Source organism: Heliconius melpomene, chromosome 15 (genome assembly GCF_056956725.1).
Source record: "Heliconius melpomene rosina isolate 202511_hmr_F chromosome 15, ASM5695672v1, whole genome shotgun sequence".
Classification (NCBI taxonomy): domain Eukaryota; kingdom Metazoa; phylum Arthropoda; class Insecta; order Lepidoptera; family Nymphalidae; genus Heliconius; species Heliconius melpomene.
In genome coordinates, this window is record NC_140403.1 from 4,114,944 (window position 1) to 4,133,297 (window position 18,354).

At 33.6% G+C, this 18,354-nt stretch overlaps 2 protein-coding genes across 4 annotated transcripts in view; one reads left to right on the forward strand and one right to left on the reverse strand.

Moving 5' to 3' along the window:
• The window catches only part of LOC146531361 (putative inorganic phosphate cotransporter), a 33,325-nt gene extending 24,040 nt beyond the window's left edge, over positions 1-9,285 (forward strand). For both annotated transcript variants that reach the window (XM_085197885.1, XM_085197886.1), the window contains exons 3-8: positions 1,143-1,382; positions 1,793-2,002; positions 2,593-2,757; positions 4,845-5,061; positions 6,904-7,142; positions 7,368-9,285. In XM_085197885.1, the coding sequence (XP_085054011.1) occupies positions 1,143-1,382; positions 1,793-2,002; positions 2,593-2,757; positions 4,845-5,061; positions 6,904-7,142; positions 7,368-7,565 (1,269 nt within the window). In that variant the 3' untranslated portion in view covers positions 7,566-9,285. The remainder of the gene's footprint in view (positions 1-1,142; positions 1,383-1,792; positions 2,003-2,592; positions 2,758-4,844; positions 5,062-6,903; positions 7,143-7,367) is intronic.
• Positions 8,829-17,999, reverse strand: Rint1 (RAD50 interactor 1). Of its 2 annotated transcripts, XM_085197883.1 has the most exons (15): positions 17,840-17,999; positions 17,511-17,677; positions 17,192-17,433; positions 16,638-16,793; positions 16,096-16,268; positions 15,770-15,984; positions 15,050-15,296; positions 14,517-14,694; positions 14,112-14,301; positions 13,595-13,748; positions 13,147-13,268; positions 12,459-12,640; positions 11,728-11,902; positions 11,367-11,494; positions 8,829-10,906 (listed from the first exon to the last, which is right to left on the reverse strand). In XM_085197883.1, the coding sequence occupies exons 1-15, from the start codon at positions 17,844-17,846 to the stop codon at positions 10,696-10,698; spliced, it is 2,547 nt and encodes an 848-aa protein (XP_085054009.1). In that variant the 5' UTR covers positions 17,847-17,999; the 3' UTR covers positions 8,829-10,695. The 2 variants fall into 2 exon arrangements, with proteins under 2 accessions (XP_085054009.1, XP_085054008.1); XM_085197882.1 differs by lacking the exon at positions 17,840-17,999 and having other exon boundaries at positions 17,511-17,830.
• Positions 18,000-18,354: the final 355 nt, after the last annotated feature.

The following is an 18,354-nucleotide window of genomic DNA, read 5'->3' on the forward strand; positions in this document are numbered from 1 at the left end:
CAGCAAAGGACCTAAAATAATAAAAAAAAGGGCGGAAAAACGTTATGTGCAAACTAAAAAATAATCTATCTATTAAAAATATTAGGTACTTTAATTAATTAATTTGACTTTTTGCAAGAAGTCACTGTTTTTAATTAAAATCAGGTTTATAATATAAATAGTAAGTGATCGTATATCCTACAGCCTTGCTGCTTCGTGCGAAATTAAAAGGTAGCTTAATTAAAACTAATTTTATGGTGCAAGCGGATGTACATATCTATATCTAGGTTATGTAGGTATTTTGTGTATTTTATGTTTTTTTTAGCTTCACGCTATATCCCGCACATGGCAGGGTAGACAGAGGGAACCTGGGAATCTAGTGTTGAGATTGTTAGTTACCAGTAAATAAGTTGAGTGGCGGTACTCAACTAGAATGAAGAAAATAGAAATATCAAATACTTAATTGCCTCGAGTGGGAATCGAACCCCAACCTGTTTCAATTTGCATAATAACGGAATCATTTCTTGAGTTTTTTACTATTTTTTGGATTATATTACTTTAGTTATTTTTCTTATGATTATTTAACGTTCCAAAAACAATAACATAAGCAATTGTTAAGAGCATTAGAAAAATTAATTATATTTTTAATGACAATTCTAAACGATTTATTTAAGTTTTGTAGAAAAATTTTAACGAAATTTTTAATTACAAGCTAATTTTCGAGTTTCATTCAAGTTATATATGAGTAAATAGTGAGAAGCAATTGTTTTTACAATAAACATTAATTTAATTTAATATGATACTTTGTGAAATTGACCAATAAAATGTATAATTTATGTAAGTATGTAGAGGTTAATAAAATAATAACCTTACTTAACGCGGTTTTTAGCATCATGCTGTATCCCGCACGAGGCAGGACAGACTGAGGGAAACTAGTGTTAAGACACTCCGTTCCCTATTTTCCGCCAGATTCTGGAGAAATTACCTACGTGTTAAGTAACGTAACTTAACGCCGCGCCTTGGCTCGACACCAGAGCGAAGAAACAAAAATATTAAATATTTCACTTCTTCGAGTCCAAACCCACAACCTGTCACGTTTACTGTCACGCGCTTCCTAATAAAATAATAACCGTATTTAATTCAAAAACTTATATTTGCTACAGGAAATAAGTGGTTACAATTGGGATGAAGAAACCCAAGGTATCATCCTCAGTGCCTTCTACTATGGATACATCATCACCCACTTACCTGGTGGTATGCTTGCTGAACGATTTGGAGGGAAATACTGTCTCGGCTTCGGGGTCTTAAGTACTGCTGTTTTTACACTGTTCACACCCTGGGCTGTGAGTGCTGGTGGTGCTACAGGACTTATCGTTTTACGAGTTTTGGAAGGGCTTGGAGAAGTAAAGATTATTTTAGTATTATGTTTATTTATGGCTGTAGCTTGTAACCGGTTATAGTATATTCTTTTTTTTTTTATCAGCTTCCTTCCTTCCTGCATAAAGCAGGATAGGCAGAGGGAACCTAGTGTTCAAACACGCTGTTTCCCATTTTCCGCCGAATTCTGGAAGCATTGTGTGTTGAGAGGCGGAACTCGCCGTCGCGCTTTTACCTCGACACCAGAACGGAGAAATGAAAATATTTTAAATATTAAGTATATATTTCATTTTCTAAAGTAGGGATCCCACAACCAGTCGCGTTTACTTCGCCACGACTGGCCTCTACTTTATACTTATTTGATTTTTCACAACATATTACTTTACTTACTTACTTTTAAATGTTACAGAATATTAAGATTTCGTTGTATTTGCAGGGAACAACATTCCCGGCTTTAAACGCGATGTTGGCGCGATGGGCACCCGTCTCCGAAAGAGGAAGAATGGGTTCATTAGTATTCGGGGGAGCCCAAATTGGGAACATTGCCGGAACCTATTTTTCAGGTTTGGTGATTAAGGAGACCGGCGAGTGGCAATCAGTATTCTATCTTTTTGGCAGCATCGGCATACTCTGGTTCATTTTATGGGTAAGTCGAAAACTACCCATATTGGTAGATATATCATATTTATACCTCTAAGCTTAATTAATAATTAATTATATCTATTTATATAACAATAATAAAAAATAAAATTTTATGATCTATCTCTAGTTATATAGTAAAAATAAAAAATAAGACGTATTAATACTAAGTAAAAGTTAAAAATAATTACTTGACTATTCTTAATAATTGCATTATCATTCACAATTTAGCTAAATATTAAATCTTGAGTGACTTACTTTTACTTTCTTTCATCTAAATGTTATATAATCTAATGTATTTAATATGAGATTTGCATTGCTAAATATTTCTTCATAAATAGTAATTTTTTCAGCTTCACGCTGTATTACACATGTAGGGATTACACATATAGGAGGCATTGTGTGTTAAGTGGCGGAATTCAACGCCGTATTTTGCCTCGACACCAGAGCAAAGAAATGAAAATATTAAATATTTCATTTCTTGGAGTGGAAATCGAACCCACTACTTGTCGCGTTGACAGTCTCATGTTCGTGTCTGCGCCACGACTGGCCTCATAATACTTAAAAAAAAATAGTTAAGCTATTTTTTTATTTTAGGCACTTCTATGCTACAATGATCCTGAGTCTCATCCCTACATTTCGGACAAAGAAAAGAAATATCTAGAAGAGGCTTTAGGCAGGCATCAGAACAGCCAGCCATCGGCTATACCTTGGAAAGCTATCGTTATGTCAGTTCCACTATGGGCCCTGGTTTGCGCACAGGTACGTATTTTTACTTACCCTTTAGCTTACTGTTTACTAATTTTAACTTTTTTTCCGCTTCACGCTGTTTCCCGCATGGCAGGGTAGGCAGAGGGAACCTAGTGCTTAGAGATTCCGTTTCCCATTTTACGTCGAATGTTTCGAGTAATTGCGTTACCAGATAGATGATCGTGATCGTGTTTTGTCTTGTTACCAGAGCGAAGCGAATCTTAAATCGTCGCGTTTAGGGACACTCTTATGCTATTGCGCTAAGAGAGCCTCTTTTAACCTTAGTTCGGCATTTAGTAACTTACTCTAATAAAATATTTAAAAAATCATTTTTAACTATTTAATTAGAGTAAGTGAGAAAGCTCTCAAGCTCTTCGGTTTTTGTAACATTCTATCTCCGATTTTATCTCGACGATCTTAACGTAACAGAATAATTTTCTCGATAAACGGACTATAACTAAATAAACTTTAACTCTATAATTTTAGTATACAATTTTTAAAATTTCACAAATTTTAATTAGATAAAAGATAAAAAGATACCTACTATGCACTTAAAACTTACCTAACGAAAAGCAATTAATATAAGATAGAGCAACACCAGGTACACGTGTGTCCCACGGCCCACTAGAGTCCTTGGAATGTTATTCACTTACCCAACAATGCAATGATCGATGCTAAACTAGATAAGGAAATTCGATTTCCATTTTTTATTCAGTTTGTTCGCTGAGCCGTGAACTCTGTAAATAAATTACGCCTCTTGAATTAGCGGACCTCGTACAAATCAATGTTACATCTATTTTTAGTTGAAATTCCTTGAATAAATTCAATTAATTTCAAATGCTACTATAATAGCATCTGTAGTCTATACTAATATAATAAAGCGGAAGAGTTTGTTTGTTTGTTTGTTTGTTTGAACGCTAAGATCTCTGGATCTACTGGTCCGATTTTCATTGTTTTTGTTTTATATGAAAGCTGCATTCTTCCGAAGTGCTATAGGCTATATAACATTACATTACACATATAAACTAATATATTTTAAAATACTTTCTAATTTGACATGCAATTTATTCTGCCATGTTAATAACAACCGTCGCGTCGCTACGCAACCGTTACCGCGACATTTTGATATTCATCCTTATGAACATAAATATAATAGTCACTTTTAACAGTTTATCTAAATTGAAATTATAGTTTACTGTATAACATTCTAATAAATAATTAAGGAGATGTCACTGATTCGAAATGACCTAGCCTACGAGTGGTATAGTATGACCGACGCGAACGGGCAGATGACGTTGACGGTTTTATAAATTTTCATACATTTTCGAACTATTGTAAATGTTTATGTAATTATTTGCTGTTTATAATTAATTTAAACTACACTTTGGTTCTCTTCTTATTTTATTTGATATTGCCCGCTAAAATTATCCTACTTAATAGAGAGAAATGTTTAGTTATTTCGTAGAGTCGATATCTATGTACGCACGCACGGAAAACTTTAGGTACTTTTTCTAATATTGAGAATACCTATCCTTTAGTTACTTTTAATCCTTTTGTTGGTTCATTTCAATAACTCAGATATTTTTTTCTAATAATGTGTATCTATTCTTTTGATTATTTAAGCTTATATTTTCTTACTAATTCTATTGAAAATTGAAAATAATTTCATGAATATATTTAATAAATATTCTTATAGTTGAAGCAGGCGTAGCCGCGTCCGGGTCCACTAGTATTTGATAAAGGTCGTAGAGTTTGTCTAATATAATAATAATATATTTGGAATAATACAATATTAATTACATAGTTTAAAACTTTAAAATATGGCAATGACTGAAAGATTCCGTCCACTCGCAGTGGCACATGCGTATGACTGTATAAGCGACAGTCGTGGGTTCAATTTCTACTTGGGGGAATAAATTATTATTTATTAATATTTTTATTTCTTTGCTCTCGTACCAAGGCAAAACCGCGGCGTTGGGTTTCGTGACTCAACACGCAATGCCTCTACTTACCCTGCCTGCTATACAGCGTGAATAGAAAGAAGAATAGTATTCAAGACAATAAAAATAAAATTAAACTATTTAATATGTTTGTTTCAGATCGGCCACGATTACGGATACTTCACAATGGTAACAGACCTTCCAAAATATATGACTGGGGTACTAAAATTCGACATCCACCGCACCGGGACCCTCGCTGCCCTCCCGTACGTTGTCATGTGGATCAGCTCTATCGTATTTGGTTGGATGTGCGATAAAATTGTCAAGAGGAACTGGCTGACAGTTACTAATGCTAGGAAGACTTTTACTACTATAGGTAAAAAATTTTTTGAACTTTATCATTTTCCGTATAAAAGTTGGAAGAGGGGAATTAAGTGTTAAGACATTCGATTTTCCGAATTCGAGACATTGCGTGTTGTACTTAACAGCGCCTTTAGTCATAATAAAATTACGAAATAAAAATAATTATTGTATTATTAGTAAAGCATTATCTATTAATAATTTGCTTTAAGATCTCGGCAGGATTTCTTCTCCTATATTTTAGAAATAGAGTAAATATAGGTTTAACAATAGCATCGAGTCTTTTCATCATAGGACATATATTACCATTTTTTACTTAAATTCCTTCTACCTCAAAAATTCAAAAGTTTTCAACGACAAAAGCTCAAACCATTAATTTTCAGTTTAGATTAATAAATTTAGGGTATACTTATATAACTTCTTAAAAGTATTAAATTACTATTTAACCGCAAACAAACTCTTAAAGAAATCGTTACTAAAATATAAGTATATATGTGCTTTTTATGCATTATAAAACCTCGGCATATTGGATTTCTTAATGGGACTACATTTCGACAGCTTAATGTATTGGCAAGAGTTTTGGTGCCAAGTTCAATGGAACTATAGCGGGTCATTATTAAGGTCGAGTCTTTTTGCTATATCAATGACGAGAGTCACATTCTAATAATAGAACTTTAGGATGGTCTTAAAGGTTTAGGTTTTTATGTATGTTAAAAATTATGGTACTAAATTTTATCTTAATGACATAACATTTGAATATCCACATCACCGTTGTCAGATTTTAATCAGGGAAAATTACATGTTAAGTAAAAAATTGTGATTTTTTCGCCAAAAATCTATTTATTTATTTATAAAACATTTTTAATGGAAAAACATCAAAAATGTTTTGGTTTACCCTTTAAGGCAGATAAGTTTTCAACGTGGTTATACATAAGTACTATTAAATTGTTAGTAACTAATAAAAAAATAAAATAATTTAAAAAAAAACTCACAACGTGAGAAAATAATCTATGAAAAGTGGGACTAAGTCCAGTCCCGATTGGAATATTTAATTATGAACTAAAAATCGGGAAAATCAACATCAGGATCGAGTCAGAAAAAAATAATTTCAATAATTAACCATTTTTCTTATTTATTTCACAAATAAAAATATATTTCCGGTTAGCTTACAATGTAATTAGGATTAAGCAATACCCAAGTACTAGAACAATCAGCTCTGGCACATAATTAAGATCCGTGAGGCTACGAAGAATACTAATGATGAAGTTGAGAAAGCGTGTCAGAACACTTTAGCTGGTATTGTGATGTGTTCCGGCAGATCGAGCTGATTGGCACCGCAAGGTCGATAATTATAATGCACGTTAGTCGCTGGCAAAAGTGAAATGTTTGGTTTTGTAAGACATCTATAGTATATACAATATGGAATGGTCTTTGAAATATTGTAGACTATAAGATTAGGAACCGACTCTTGTTGAGAAACTTTTGTCGGATATTCTTTTGACAAAAGTTTTTTTTAGAGAGTGCCCGACTTTATTCACTAGTAACTATGGTGAGGTTGAATTGAGTTTTTAAGCTTGCAGCAATAAAATATAATATTTTATAACATAATACGATGAAAGAAATAAAAGTAAGAAAAAGTATCACTTAACGTTTAACGAAATAGTTAAAAGCTCATTGTTCTCCATTCTTCGCCGAATTCACGGAATTCGCGGAACTCAACGCCGAAGCGATGAAGATATTCAATATTTGACTTTCTCCAGTGGATATCGAACACAGAACCTCTACCATTTGATACAACCTCTAAGACTTGTATCAGCTTGTAATTTATATCAAAAAATATTTTTTAATTCAATTACAGCTTCCGTCGGCCCCGGAATTTGCATGATCTTGGCCTCGTACTCAGGATGTAACACTGACGCAGTCGTCATACTGTTCACTGCTTCTATGGGACTTATGGGAGCCTTTTACCCTGGCATGAAGGTAAACGCTTTGGACTTGAGCAGCAACTACGCTGGCACTATAATGGCGATTGTGAACGGCATAGGAGCTATTACAGGCATTATTGCTCCATTTTTGGTTGGATTATTGACACCTGATGTAAGTTGGACTTTTTTATTTTAATAATTATACAAAGATTTTACTTGATAAATACTTAGAAAAAAATTGCTTCTAAAGGTACCCTCACACAAAAGGGTTAGCAAGGGGAACCTAATAAGACACTCTGTTTCCCGCCAAATTTTTCGAAACCACTGATCGAACCCACAACCGTCGTGCAGAACGCAGAGAAAATAACTATTAAATTTATATTATTTTTCATTTCAGAGCACATTAACCCAGTGGAGATTAGTGTTCTGGATTACCTTAGCAGTTTTCATTGTAACGAACTTAGTGTTCGTGGCGTGGGCATCTGGTGACGAGCAATGGTGGAATTCTGTTTCACAAGACCAAAAACAACAGGAAGTTGAAGCCGCCACAAATCAATCAGCTAGCAATGCAGTAAATAGTGAAGCCAAGTTGTAACCAAATAAACATACTATGTCAATCCGTAACCATATACGGTTAACAGGGTTGGTAGATGGACAATTTTGAATATTCGATTTAAAATCGATTTGAAGTGCTCCTATACTGCACTTCGGTCGCAAAACAATCGGTTGATTGTAAAACTTCTAACGTTTATCTGAAGCATCAAAAGAAAAGGCTGTCTTATTATCAGTATGTAGATTATTTATAGTATTAAATATTAAATTGTGCTAAAATGTCATTGTTATACTCAAGAATTACTGAATTGGGCTCCACAGAATGGTTTGGTACTTAGCAATTTACTTAACAAATAGTATGCAAAGTATTTTTTCTGGTATCTAAAAGTACAAAAGCCATATTAAAATATTGGCGATTTATTGAATTCAGCCAGTGCTATGTGATAATATTAGTATATTATGTACCTAATATCAATATTGGACATAATCGTAGTAATTATTCGTAGCTACATATCATGTTTTAGGTTAAGAGTGATTTATCGAATAAGGAAGTCATGTACCGTTAACAAGCTAAAATGTTATTTATATAATAGAATTGTATTATATCTTTCGAGAACTTTATATTACGTATTTCAAAGTATGAATGTAAGTGTATAGTATGTATGTGCGTTGTGAAACTTTTATGTAATACGATTACTAGGCCACATAATGTAATCGAAATCTTATTATTGAATTAACCTAAAAAAGAGTCGAAATCTTATGTAAAACAACTGTAGAACATATCCTGTTTACTCTTTTTTTTATTTATTGATATTATGAGTACAACTCTAATAGCAAAAAAAAATTTTGTGTTTTTTTTTACAAAAAATCGATATAATTGAATCGATTATGTAAGCTGTTTGATCTAAATAGTTTAGTTAATGATAGATTTCGATTTAAAAAAATATAATAAAAAAATAAACCTAAGACTAAACAGGAATCAAAAGATAAATTTGGTGAGTACAAAAATGTCTTAAAATATATAGGTATATTAAAACGTTCAGTAAATATATTTTTAATATAAGACCGTAAAATTTAATAATTAAACCCAGCTTGCTGGAAAATGTTAAATGAAGTTTATATTTCATAAACGAAATAAATCGCAGGCGAAGTTACAATATTAGCATTTTTTGCCGTTTTTAAATGTACAAAATATACTAACAAACAAATGATTTGAGACTAATCAAAACAATTGTCGAGTTGTTCAAATTAGGAATAAGTAAATGAATGTATTTATTTATTTAAACCATTTAAATAAAAACGCGTCTTGTTCACTAAGAATTTTATTGTTAAAAATTGAAGGGCTGTGAACAATTTGTAACTAAATCTTAATTCGTATCCTATGTAGAGCAAAGTTTTATTACCTTTTAAAGTTATTTTTTCTACTAAATTTTACAGATAACATTAACTTTTGTGTTTCAAAATCCTAATAAAATATAAAAATAGTATACATTTTTTACGCCAAAAATTTATGATAAAAAAAGTGATTTTCTATACAAATCTTTGTTCTAGAAGGATCGATGTTTGGTATTTATGTTGGTGTTCATTTGTGCCATGCAATAGATCTGTATGTGGTATGATAATTATATTATAACAATTAACTATAATTATGAATCTGACGTGCAAACTATTTATGTGTATCATATCTGAGATATTAGGTTACTTTTATACGATAACATAATTTTAATTATTGCTATTGTTGTTTAATAAAAAAACAAATAAGATATGGTGTTTTCTTTCAAACAGAATTCATATATTTAATGAATATATTTTTATTTCATAAAAAACCTTAAAAATGAAAAATATACAACATTAAAAATATATTTATTAAAAAATTTCAAATTTTGCTTTGCAACATAGTGATAAATATTAATGAAATTGAACTAAGAATAACAATATAAATATTAATAATTCTTATAAATTAATAATTATAATAAATGCGTAGAAAATATTCTAGCTTAAAAAAATAAAGGAAAAAACCATTGCCAAATAAATTAATATATTTTTTTAACGTCATAACACCAATTTAAATATAAAATTTTATTATTTCTATTTGTAATAAATACCTTATATTATTATGAATAATTTATATTACTATGGATAATTCATATTAATTGAATATAAAACTACTTTTAAGGAGGTGGTGTTTATATCAAATACCACGCACGCGAGCACTACTCATTCCTGAATGTATATAAGTGAGGGAGGTAGATAGCTATATATAAATTGCTAAACGGAAGAAAAGACGGATTGAACCACTATATTACATATTATTTTTTATCGCACATATCAGAGTAGGCAGAGGGAGCCTGGGAACTCACTGTTGAGACACTTACTTACCCGTTAAGACACCTTTATTCCCCACTTTCCGTTGATTTTTTAAGACATTGCATGTCGACTGGCGGAAATCAACGCTAACCTTTCCCTCGTTACCAGAACAGGAAATGGAAAAATAAATTATTTCATTTCCCCGAACCTACAATAGTACGGTACAGAAACGACGGCCTCACGGATTTGGGACAATGGGTTTCATCTTCATAATAAATATCATTGTCACAAAAACAATGCACAATGCCTCATGCAAAATTAGGCAGAAAGCGGGGAACAGAGTGCTATAACATTAGATTTTTTCTGACTATCCTCCTAAAAAAATATTATAGTAAAGCCATATGTGTAAAAAATACAATACGGTCGACGAGTCGTGCCCGCCTTGACGCCGTCGATGGCTGCACAAATTTGATTTTATTCTGTTATTTTCAGTATTTTCCCGAGTGTACAATGAGCAAAAGTTTAGAAAACTTAACCACGGCTTGTCAGTCGTATTGTATAGTATGAGTTAGATATTAATAAAGTTTCAAAGAAAATATATCTTTAGCCGTTACGAAAGAGAAGCTTTATTTCCACCTTCATGTTGTTAAGAAATGGTACAGTTGTTTTGTTATATAAAGTTAATATTTTAGCTGTTATTATTATGGAATTAAACATCAGAATAATTATTTTAACTGTTTCAAAAACTCTGCTTGCCGCAAATAACAGTAATACTTGTACCATACTCCAACAACCAAACAAAAAAATCACATCAAATGCTCAAAGCGTGGCATTTAACGAATTTAAACGCCGCCTCCTTCGAAACTTCAGAACAACTCCATAACGGACGAGGGCGACGACGCCTCGCTCAGGTCAGTCCTTTGATTCAATATGCGGAGAGCTTGAAACGGTAGAATGTTCTCGACGTGCAGAGTTGATAGTTGTTCTATACTTTCGTTGCTTTCTTTTGATAGTTGGGAGCGAAGGCGTCGGGCGTCTTCGTAGTCCATGTTGAGAAGTTTGCAGGCTTCCAGTAGTCTGTAAAAATGTTACAACTTACAAATGTTTTGATAAACGATCTTGCCATAAACCCGGATTTCTTTCTGCAGTGTTTGAAATGTTTTATTTTTTAGTTTTAGTTTTTTAGTATTAATTTTATTATATTTTTTCAGCTTTACGCTGTACCCGACACCTATTAGAGGAACCTAGAAACCTAGTGTTAAGACACTAGATTTGTAAATATATTGAAAGTTATAGAGCACTTAAATTTATAGTAATAGTTAATACTATTGATTTATTAAAATAAAATTCACCGATGACGTCCTCGTGACGTAGGGCGTCAGCGTCTAACGTTTCATTGAGTTCCGCCACACAACATCCAATGTCTCTCTCTCTCTCTCATCTAACGTAAAATTGTGGTACGAAATATCTTAATAAATACTAGGTACCCTCTTCATACCCTAAAATAATTATATTAAATATATTCATAAAAACTTACTTAGGTAATTGATTCAATTGCGACGCCACTTTGTTGGGAGGCGTAAACGCCGGCACGAGGTTCCTTTTCACGTCGTACGTGAACTGTATCGTGCCGCCCGTGTTGAACCAACTCTCTAGTACCACCTCCTGGTAGACAAGAAAATATTATTGAATCGAAATCAAAGGTTGTGGATTCGATTCTCAGTGAAGGAAATAAAATATTTAATATTTTTCCTGGTAACGACACCAGAACGAAGAAATTAAAATATAAATTTAAATAAACACTTCATATCGACGAATGATGATTAATATATCAATATTAATCATTATATTGTTTATGTTATCAATTATATTGTTTTGTTTTTGTTAGGTTTGTTAACCTCGAACAAGTAGTCGTCCACGCTGGCGGCCACGTTAGCGCGCAGGGGCCCCGCCAGGCGCGGTGCGAGCGCGGCGCTGCACACGCGCACTCGAGCACACAGCGCCGACAGCGGGCCGCATAGCGCCGGCGACACCGACAGCGCCAGCTCCTCCATCGTCAGCATGGAGTGCCATCTGTAATTTATGATGAGGCCAATGAGGGAATATTTTTCTTTTTTTTCAGTTTTACACTGTATGAATACAGCGGGGAAGGTAAAGGGAACTTAGAATTAGGACACTCCATTCTATTCTATTATTGATATTTCATATCCCTGAGTGGTAATCAAGCCCACCCCAGTTGCGCTCTTGTGCCATCGGGTCACAACAGACTTTTTTACATTAAAAATTCTTTATATAGTTATTGAAGGTTTACAATGTATAAAAAATCATTTTGGAAAAAGGGGTTTTGATAGACGTAGGAACGAGCAACAAAGTGATCCTATAAGGGTCCCGTTTTTTCCTTCTGAGGTACGGAACCTAAATACAATCAGATTAGCAGATTCGCCAATAAACTGACTGAATGATATACTAATTCATTAGAAGATTTATCGACCAATCGATCAATAGACCGGTGGTAGAACATTTACCAATTGTTCAGCTGCAATAACACCCTTATCGGATAAGTATCTGCAACTAGTAGAATTGTCCAAATATCAAATCCCCAACAACCAATTGAAACATAAACACTCACTTCTGCTTCTTATAGTCCCTTATACTGGCTTTGAACTCCAACATGATATGGACCGCGAGAGCCGCTACGCCCTCGTCCCGAAGGTGTCCGAGCAGCGCGGGCGCGTCCGCAAACACGCCGCCATCCTCTACGGGCTCGTCCGAGAGCGGCTCCGCGACCGCTAGGTTGGCTATTGGTGATGTCTGGGAATGGATGGGGAATTGTATTTATTATTGATGAGGTATTTACACGATTGAAAAAAAAATGTCAAAGTTACAAAGGACCAATGAAGCGGGCATACATTCGTATATATATGCTAAACCTTTCTTTTTGCGCTTTGCCGCAGTCAGCTACACGCTGTATCACGCACACAGCAGGGTAGGCAGAGAGAACCTAGTGTTAAGACACTCCATTCCCCACTTACCGCCAAATACTGGAGGCATTGCGTGTTGAATGGCAGAACTTACCGCCGCACTTTGCCTCGACACCAGAGCGTAGAAATTAAAATATTTCATTTCCTCGTGTGCCGATCGTATCCACAACCGTCGCGTTACAGTCACATCCTTATGCCACTTCATATGTAGGAAGCAATACTATATATATTTCTTTATTTGTAACTATCAGTATTGTACATATTTCGATTTTTAAACTTTTAATTTCGATTTACGTATAATTAAAATTTTACTATTTAATACTAAAATACACTTACAATATCAATATCATATTGACTGGATTCCAGGAATGAGTTTCTCCTGATCATTTCGCTCAAAGCCAGTTTCTTAGCACTGACTTCCACTTCATTTAGAGACATACTTTCATCCACTTCTTCGCCTGAAATATTTCTAACGTTAAAATTACGACAATTAATATAATCAATTACGGTTATGGGTTCGATTTCCACTTGGGAGCCGGAATTATTTAAGATTTTCTTGTTGTGGTAACAAGACAAATCGCGGCGTTAAATTCTGCCACTCAACACACAATACCTCGAAAACTCGGCGAAAATTGCGGGGAACGGAGTGTCCTAACATTAGATTCCCTCTGCGGTCTTGCATATACAGCTATACACGGCATACAGCATGAAATGTCATATACTAAATATTTTACAACAAAGAGAACTATCATTTACTTTTTAAGTAATAAGTCAAGATATCTACCATCTTTATATGTTTGCTTAGTAGTATCTTCGTCGCTGTCCTCTTCATCATCATCAGTGTCAGAGCTGGTTGAGGATATGCTCTCTTCATCTCTGTGCTGCTGCTGGGTGAAGTGTTGGAACTGACGTCTGTAGTAGTGTAGTTGTAGGTAGTGCTATGAACAGAATATTGTGAACCTTTATATATATTCTTTCAATTCACGCTAATTTAGAAAAAACCCAGTCCCACACTTGTGGAATTCGACGCCGCGTTATGCCTTCTTATCAAATCGAAGAAATAGATAAACTAATAAATATTAATACATTCCCCCGAGTGGCAATCGAACCTACAACCGTCGCGTTTACCGTTACATGCTTGTGTCACACAACGACCAACGTGTCAATAAATGAATAACTAATATTTATTACAATTTACAAATTCTCATACGACACGTATTTTATAGCCATATTTTATTTTGGATCATACCAACATAATTTGATATTATATATCAATAATGTCTTCTCATACAAAAACTCACCAATGAGTGCGCCCATTGCAGTAACACGGTCATAGTGTGGTGTGCAGCGTTTATCACCGCTACCAGCGGATGCGGTCCGGAAACTAGGAAGCACTCCGGCTTGAGGTTGGCCGCGGCCGCGTTGAGCAGCTGTGTGAGACGTATCCGCCACTCCTCTATTAGTTCTAGCTGTAGCTCCAGAAATTGTAGCCTGTTGACGTAATAAGATTTAAGGTTCCCGCTATATCCCGCACATAGCGGGACAAGCAGAGGGAACCTAGAGTTAAGACACTTGGTTCCTCATTTCTTGCCTTGTTACCTGAAATAAGTGATTCCCCGAGTAGGAATCGAACTCATAAAATTCGTGCTTACAGTCACTCCCTTTTGCCGATATACATACTGAATAATCATAAACTCAATACACACCTATGTCCAGGCTGCGGCAGCATAGCATATCTCTCTTCAATGGTTTTTAACAATGCTATAAACCAGTCGGCGCCTCTAGGGACCCATAATACAGAACCTATCGCTGAACCCACACCCTCCGCCACCGCTTCTATCCACTGTTCGTTGTCCAGCGTTTCATCCATTTTTGCTAGTGCATCTGAAATGTCAAATAAATTTTTTTTTTGGTTGCCGGTTTTATTCAATATGGCAAGAAAAGGTGTTTCTTTTTATAAAAGAAACTCTTAACTCGGATAGATCCGACTTCTGCAGCGTCCAAATTGTTGGGTTTACGAAGATATACGCGATTACTGATTAAACATATAAAAAATAATGAGGGCATGAAATATTTAATATTTTCACCTTACATGCTCTGGCGTCAAGGTAAAGCGCAGCGTTAAGTTACGCCTCTCAACACGCAATGCCTTCAGAATCCGGCAGAAAGTGAGAAACCGAAGTGTCTTAATGAGTATGGAGTGTCTTAACATTAAGAAAAAGTAGCAAAAATAACTTACATTTCTTCTCAACAGCCAGCCACCTTACGAAAGTCTCCGCCTTAGTCAACACAGATAGAACACTATTCACTTCAGTATCGGTAGTCGTAGTTAATTCCTTATGAAAACCTAATGTTTCATCGACGGCGTGAGCGAATGCCGCGTCCACGTCTATTATCTCCCCTTTGGACCCTTGACTGTGATATATTGCTAATACTGTGTGTAATCTCTCCGCGGCTAGCGCTATTAGGCCTATGTTAAATTCTTCCTAAAAATAATAAGTTATTTTTTCTCAGTTTCACTCTGAATCCTGCATATAGCAGTGTAGACAGAGGGAGCTTAGTGTTAAGACACTCCTTTCTCCATATTACTTGTTAAGTGGCGAAATTCAATGCCCATTCTTACCAGAGTGACCAAAGGATTGATTTCAAATTTCATAAAAATTGGTACTGGTTTAAAAATTTCTCCATACAAACTTTCTACCTCTATTTCACCCCTTCAGGGATAAAATTTTTCAAAATCCCTTCTTAGGGAGTGGTTCACATAAAAAAACATCTGTCCAAACTCCACATTTCTACCATCATCAGTTACGGCTGTATGTGTCTATACTTCAGTCAGTGGGAACTCCTCTTTTTTATATATAGATTAATTAAACACCGAAATTAATTAAATTAAATGACTTAGTCATCAAGAGTAATTTCTAAATAATGTACAAAAAAAACCACTAAAACTATAACCTACCACAGTATTGATATGATTCAAATCTAATTTTTCAGCTATAGGTTGTACATGATTCTTAACAAAGTGTTGATGTAACTTTATCCAAGTTAGAGTTTGAGTTAGAAACCATTCTGGTCTGTCGATGCGAGCAGTTTGTCTAGATCCCGTGAAATGGAATGTGAATCGTTTTTTTAACGGCCTTAATAGTATTTTTACTGGTAGACATGGGTTTTGTTCTGAAATTAAAGAATATATGAATTATTATTATTTTAAATGAAGTACCCACCATAATTGTAATCATATATGAAAAATATTTCATATAATAAATGATGTATAATTGTATATACCTTGTGCAAAATCACCAGAAACAGTTTCAGATATAATATCCCTCGGTTCTTGTATAAGAAACAGATATCTTGTCAGGTTTGTAAATTTATTCATAATTTCCTTTGGTGGAGGTGAATTTTCAGCAGCTGAACCAAACGGCCAGTTAAGAAGTTTTAGAACTTCCTCATAATGTCTAAAAAATTTATATGACAAAATGAAATATACTTATTGTAAACACAAAGGAAAAATGTTTCTTTCTATAGAAAATTATTATATATGTATGTATTAAAAATATATGAATTAAAAGTGGATCCATAAGTTACAGTTAATATCAACATTTATCAACAGCTGTTTTATAAGAGGCGAAATGAGACTTTGAAGAACTCTATGTAATGTTAAACTTTTCTCTGCCAAAATAGGCAACAGGTTGAGTTTCTTATAGAAAATCTTAAGTTAGAATAATGATTTTATGATGTAAAAAAATAGTGACATCTTAAGTAAAAATAAGGTAAATAAATAAGGCTTATAATTTAATAATTGTTATAAAATACAGATATCTTACCTTGTAAGGTTTTCCTTTAGAATATTATGCCAGTAATGTGTATACTCTTTTATATATGCACCTCTGTGGCCCTTTTGGTTATTGTTACACATTTCTTTCAATTCTGAATATAAAGCTACAAGTTGTTCATCCTCTTTGCATTGTTTCATTTGATTACTATAAATAAATGTTTATTATTTACCTCATAAAATTGTTAATTTACAAACAAAGGGGCAGAAGCGTATCTACTGTAACACAATGATAATGGGTACAATTCTCACTTGGATGAATTGTTATTTATTAATATTTTCATTTATTTTGCTCTGGGACCAAGACAAAAGCGCAAAGTTGAGTTTTGCCACTCAACATGCCCTGGCTCACAACTTTAGCAGAAAGTGAGGAACAAAATGTCTTAACAACATGTTCCCTCTGTCTACTCTATATTATATACAGTATGAAGTTGAAGAATAAAACATATATTTTTAACATAACAATACAAGCAAAAAATTACTTTCTATATATCCTAGAAATAAAAACATGAATGTTCTGAATATAAATAGGAATTTGATACTAACCTTAATTCTTCGACTTTAGCATATGATTGAAAATATGCAAGAATTTCTTCAAGTCTATGAATAGCTGAAAACCTTTTGTCAAGTTCTGTCATCAGTGGTTGGGTTTTTGTAAAAAAACTATCAACTTTTTTTACCAACACATCCATTTTTTCTCTAATTGCATCAATCTGTTTGGAATTTCGTTCAGCTTTCTTAATAGCTGATGATAATTTTGTTGGAACTTCATCACTAACAGCATGTAACTGAAATTTTATATTCATATCTTAAGCTGATAATAATTAGAAAAAAAAATATTTAAATAAACCAACTTCGTACTTACACTATTTTCAAGTTGCGTTCTTTTAATTAATAATTCATTTTCAATTTCGTAAGCGTTCACCAAATTATTTATATCCGAACCAATTCTAATATTCAGGTTGTTTATTATATCTCTTCTAATTTCATCTTTTAAGCTTGGTTTTACTTTTACATATGTTCTAACAGCACCTGTAAATTTTAATGAATATTTACGATAATTAATTTTCTTTTTATCGTATGACATACTGTGAAGTAAATTTTAAGTAATTATTGCATCAGTTTTCCTTTTTTGTTCGTAGCTTAATTTTGAATAACTTTATCAATATGAAAAAAAAATTAAAAATACTATACTTGTCATGATGAGCGCTATCCTCTTCCATTAATCAATAAAATAAAATAAATGTTGAATTGAATTGACAATTGACATTTGACAAAACTACAGTAATTATTGTCATTTCTATTGCTGCTTATGGTTTTTAGGATTGTCATTTCGGAGGTCTAAAACGGAGTACCAGGAAAACTAAGACGGAATACCCCCGGAATATGAAAATGACTGGACCGGACACATCTGTTGCAAGCCTAACGAGTCACGGGTGAAATGTTCTACCAGCTAGATTTCAAACTCTAATAGGCGAATTGGTAGACCGAACCGGAGATGGCAATATGAGCTGGACTATTACAAGCCTGACTAGTGTTCAATAGCACAAAATAAATAAGAGTGGAAGAAATGAAGAGGCCTTTGTCCAACAATGGGGCAGTACAGGTTAGGAAAAAGTACAGTTTTTTCTACACGCCTAAAATTCATAAGTTAAAAGGCATAACAAACGTCATGTACAATATACATATGTCAGTTGTGTTGTCATGTC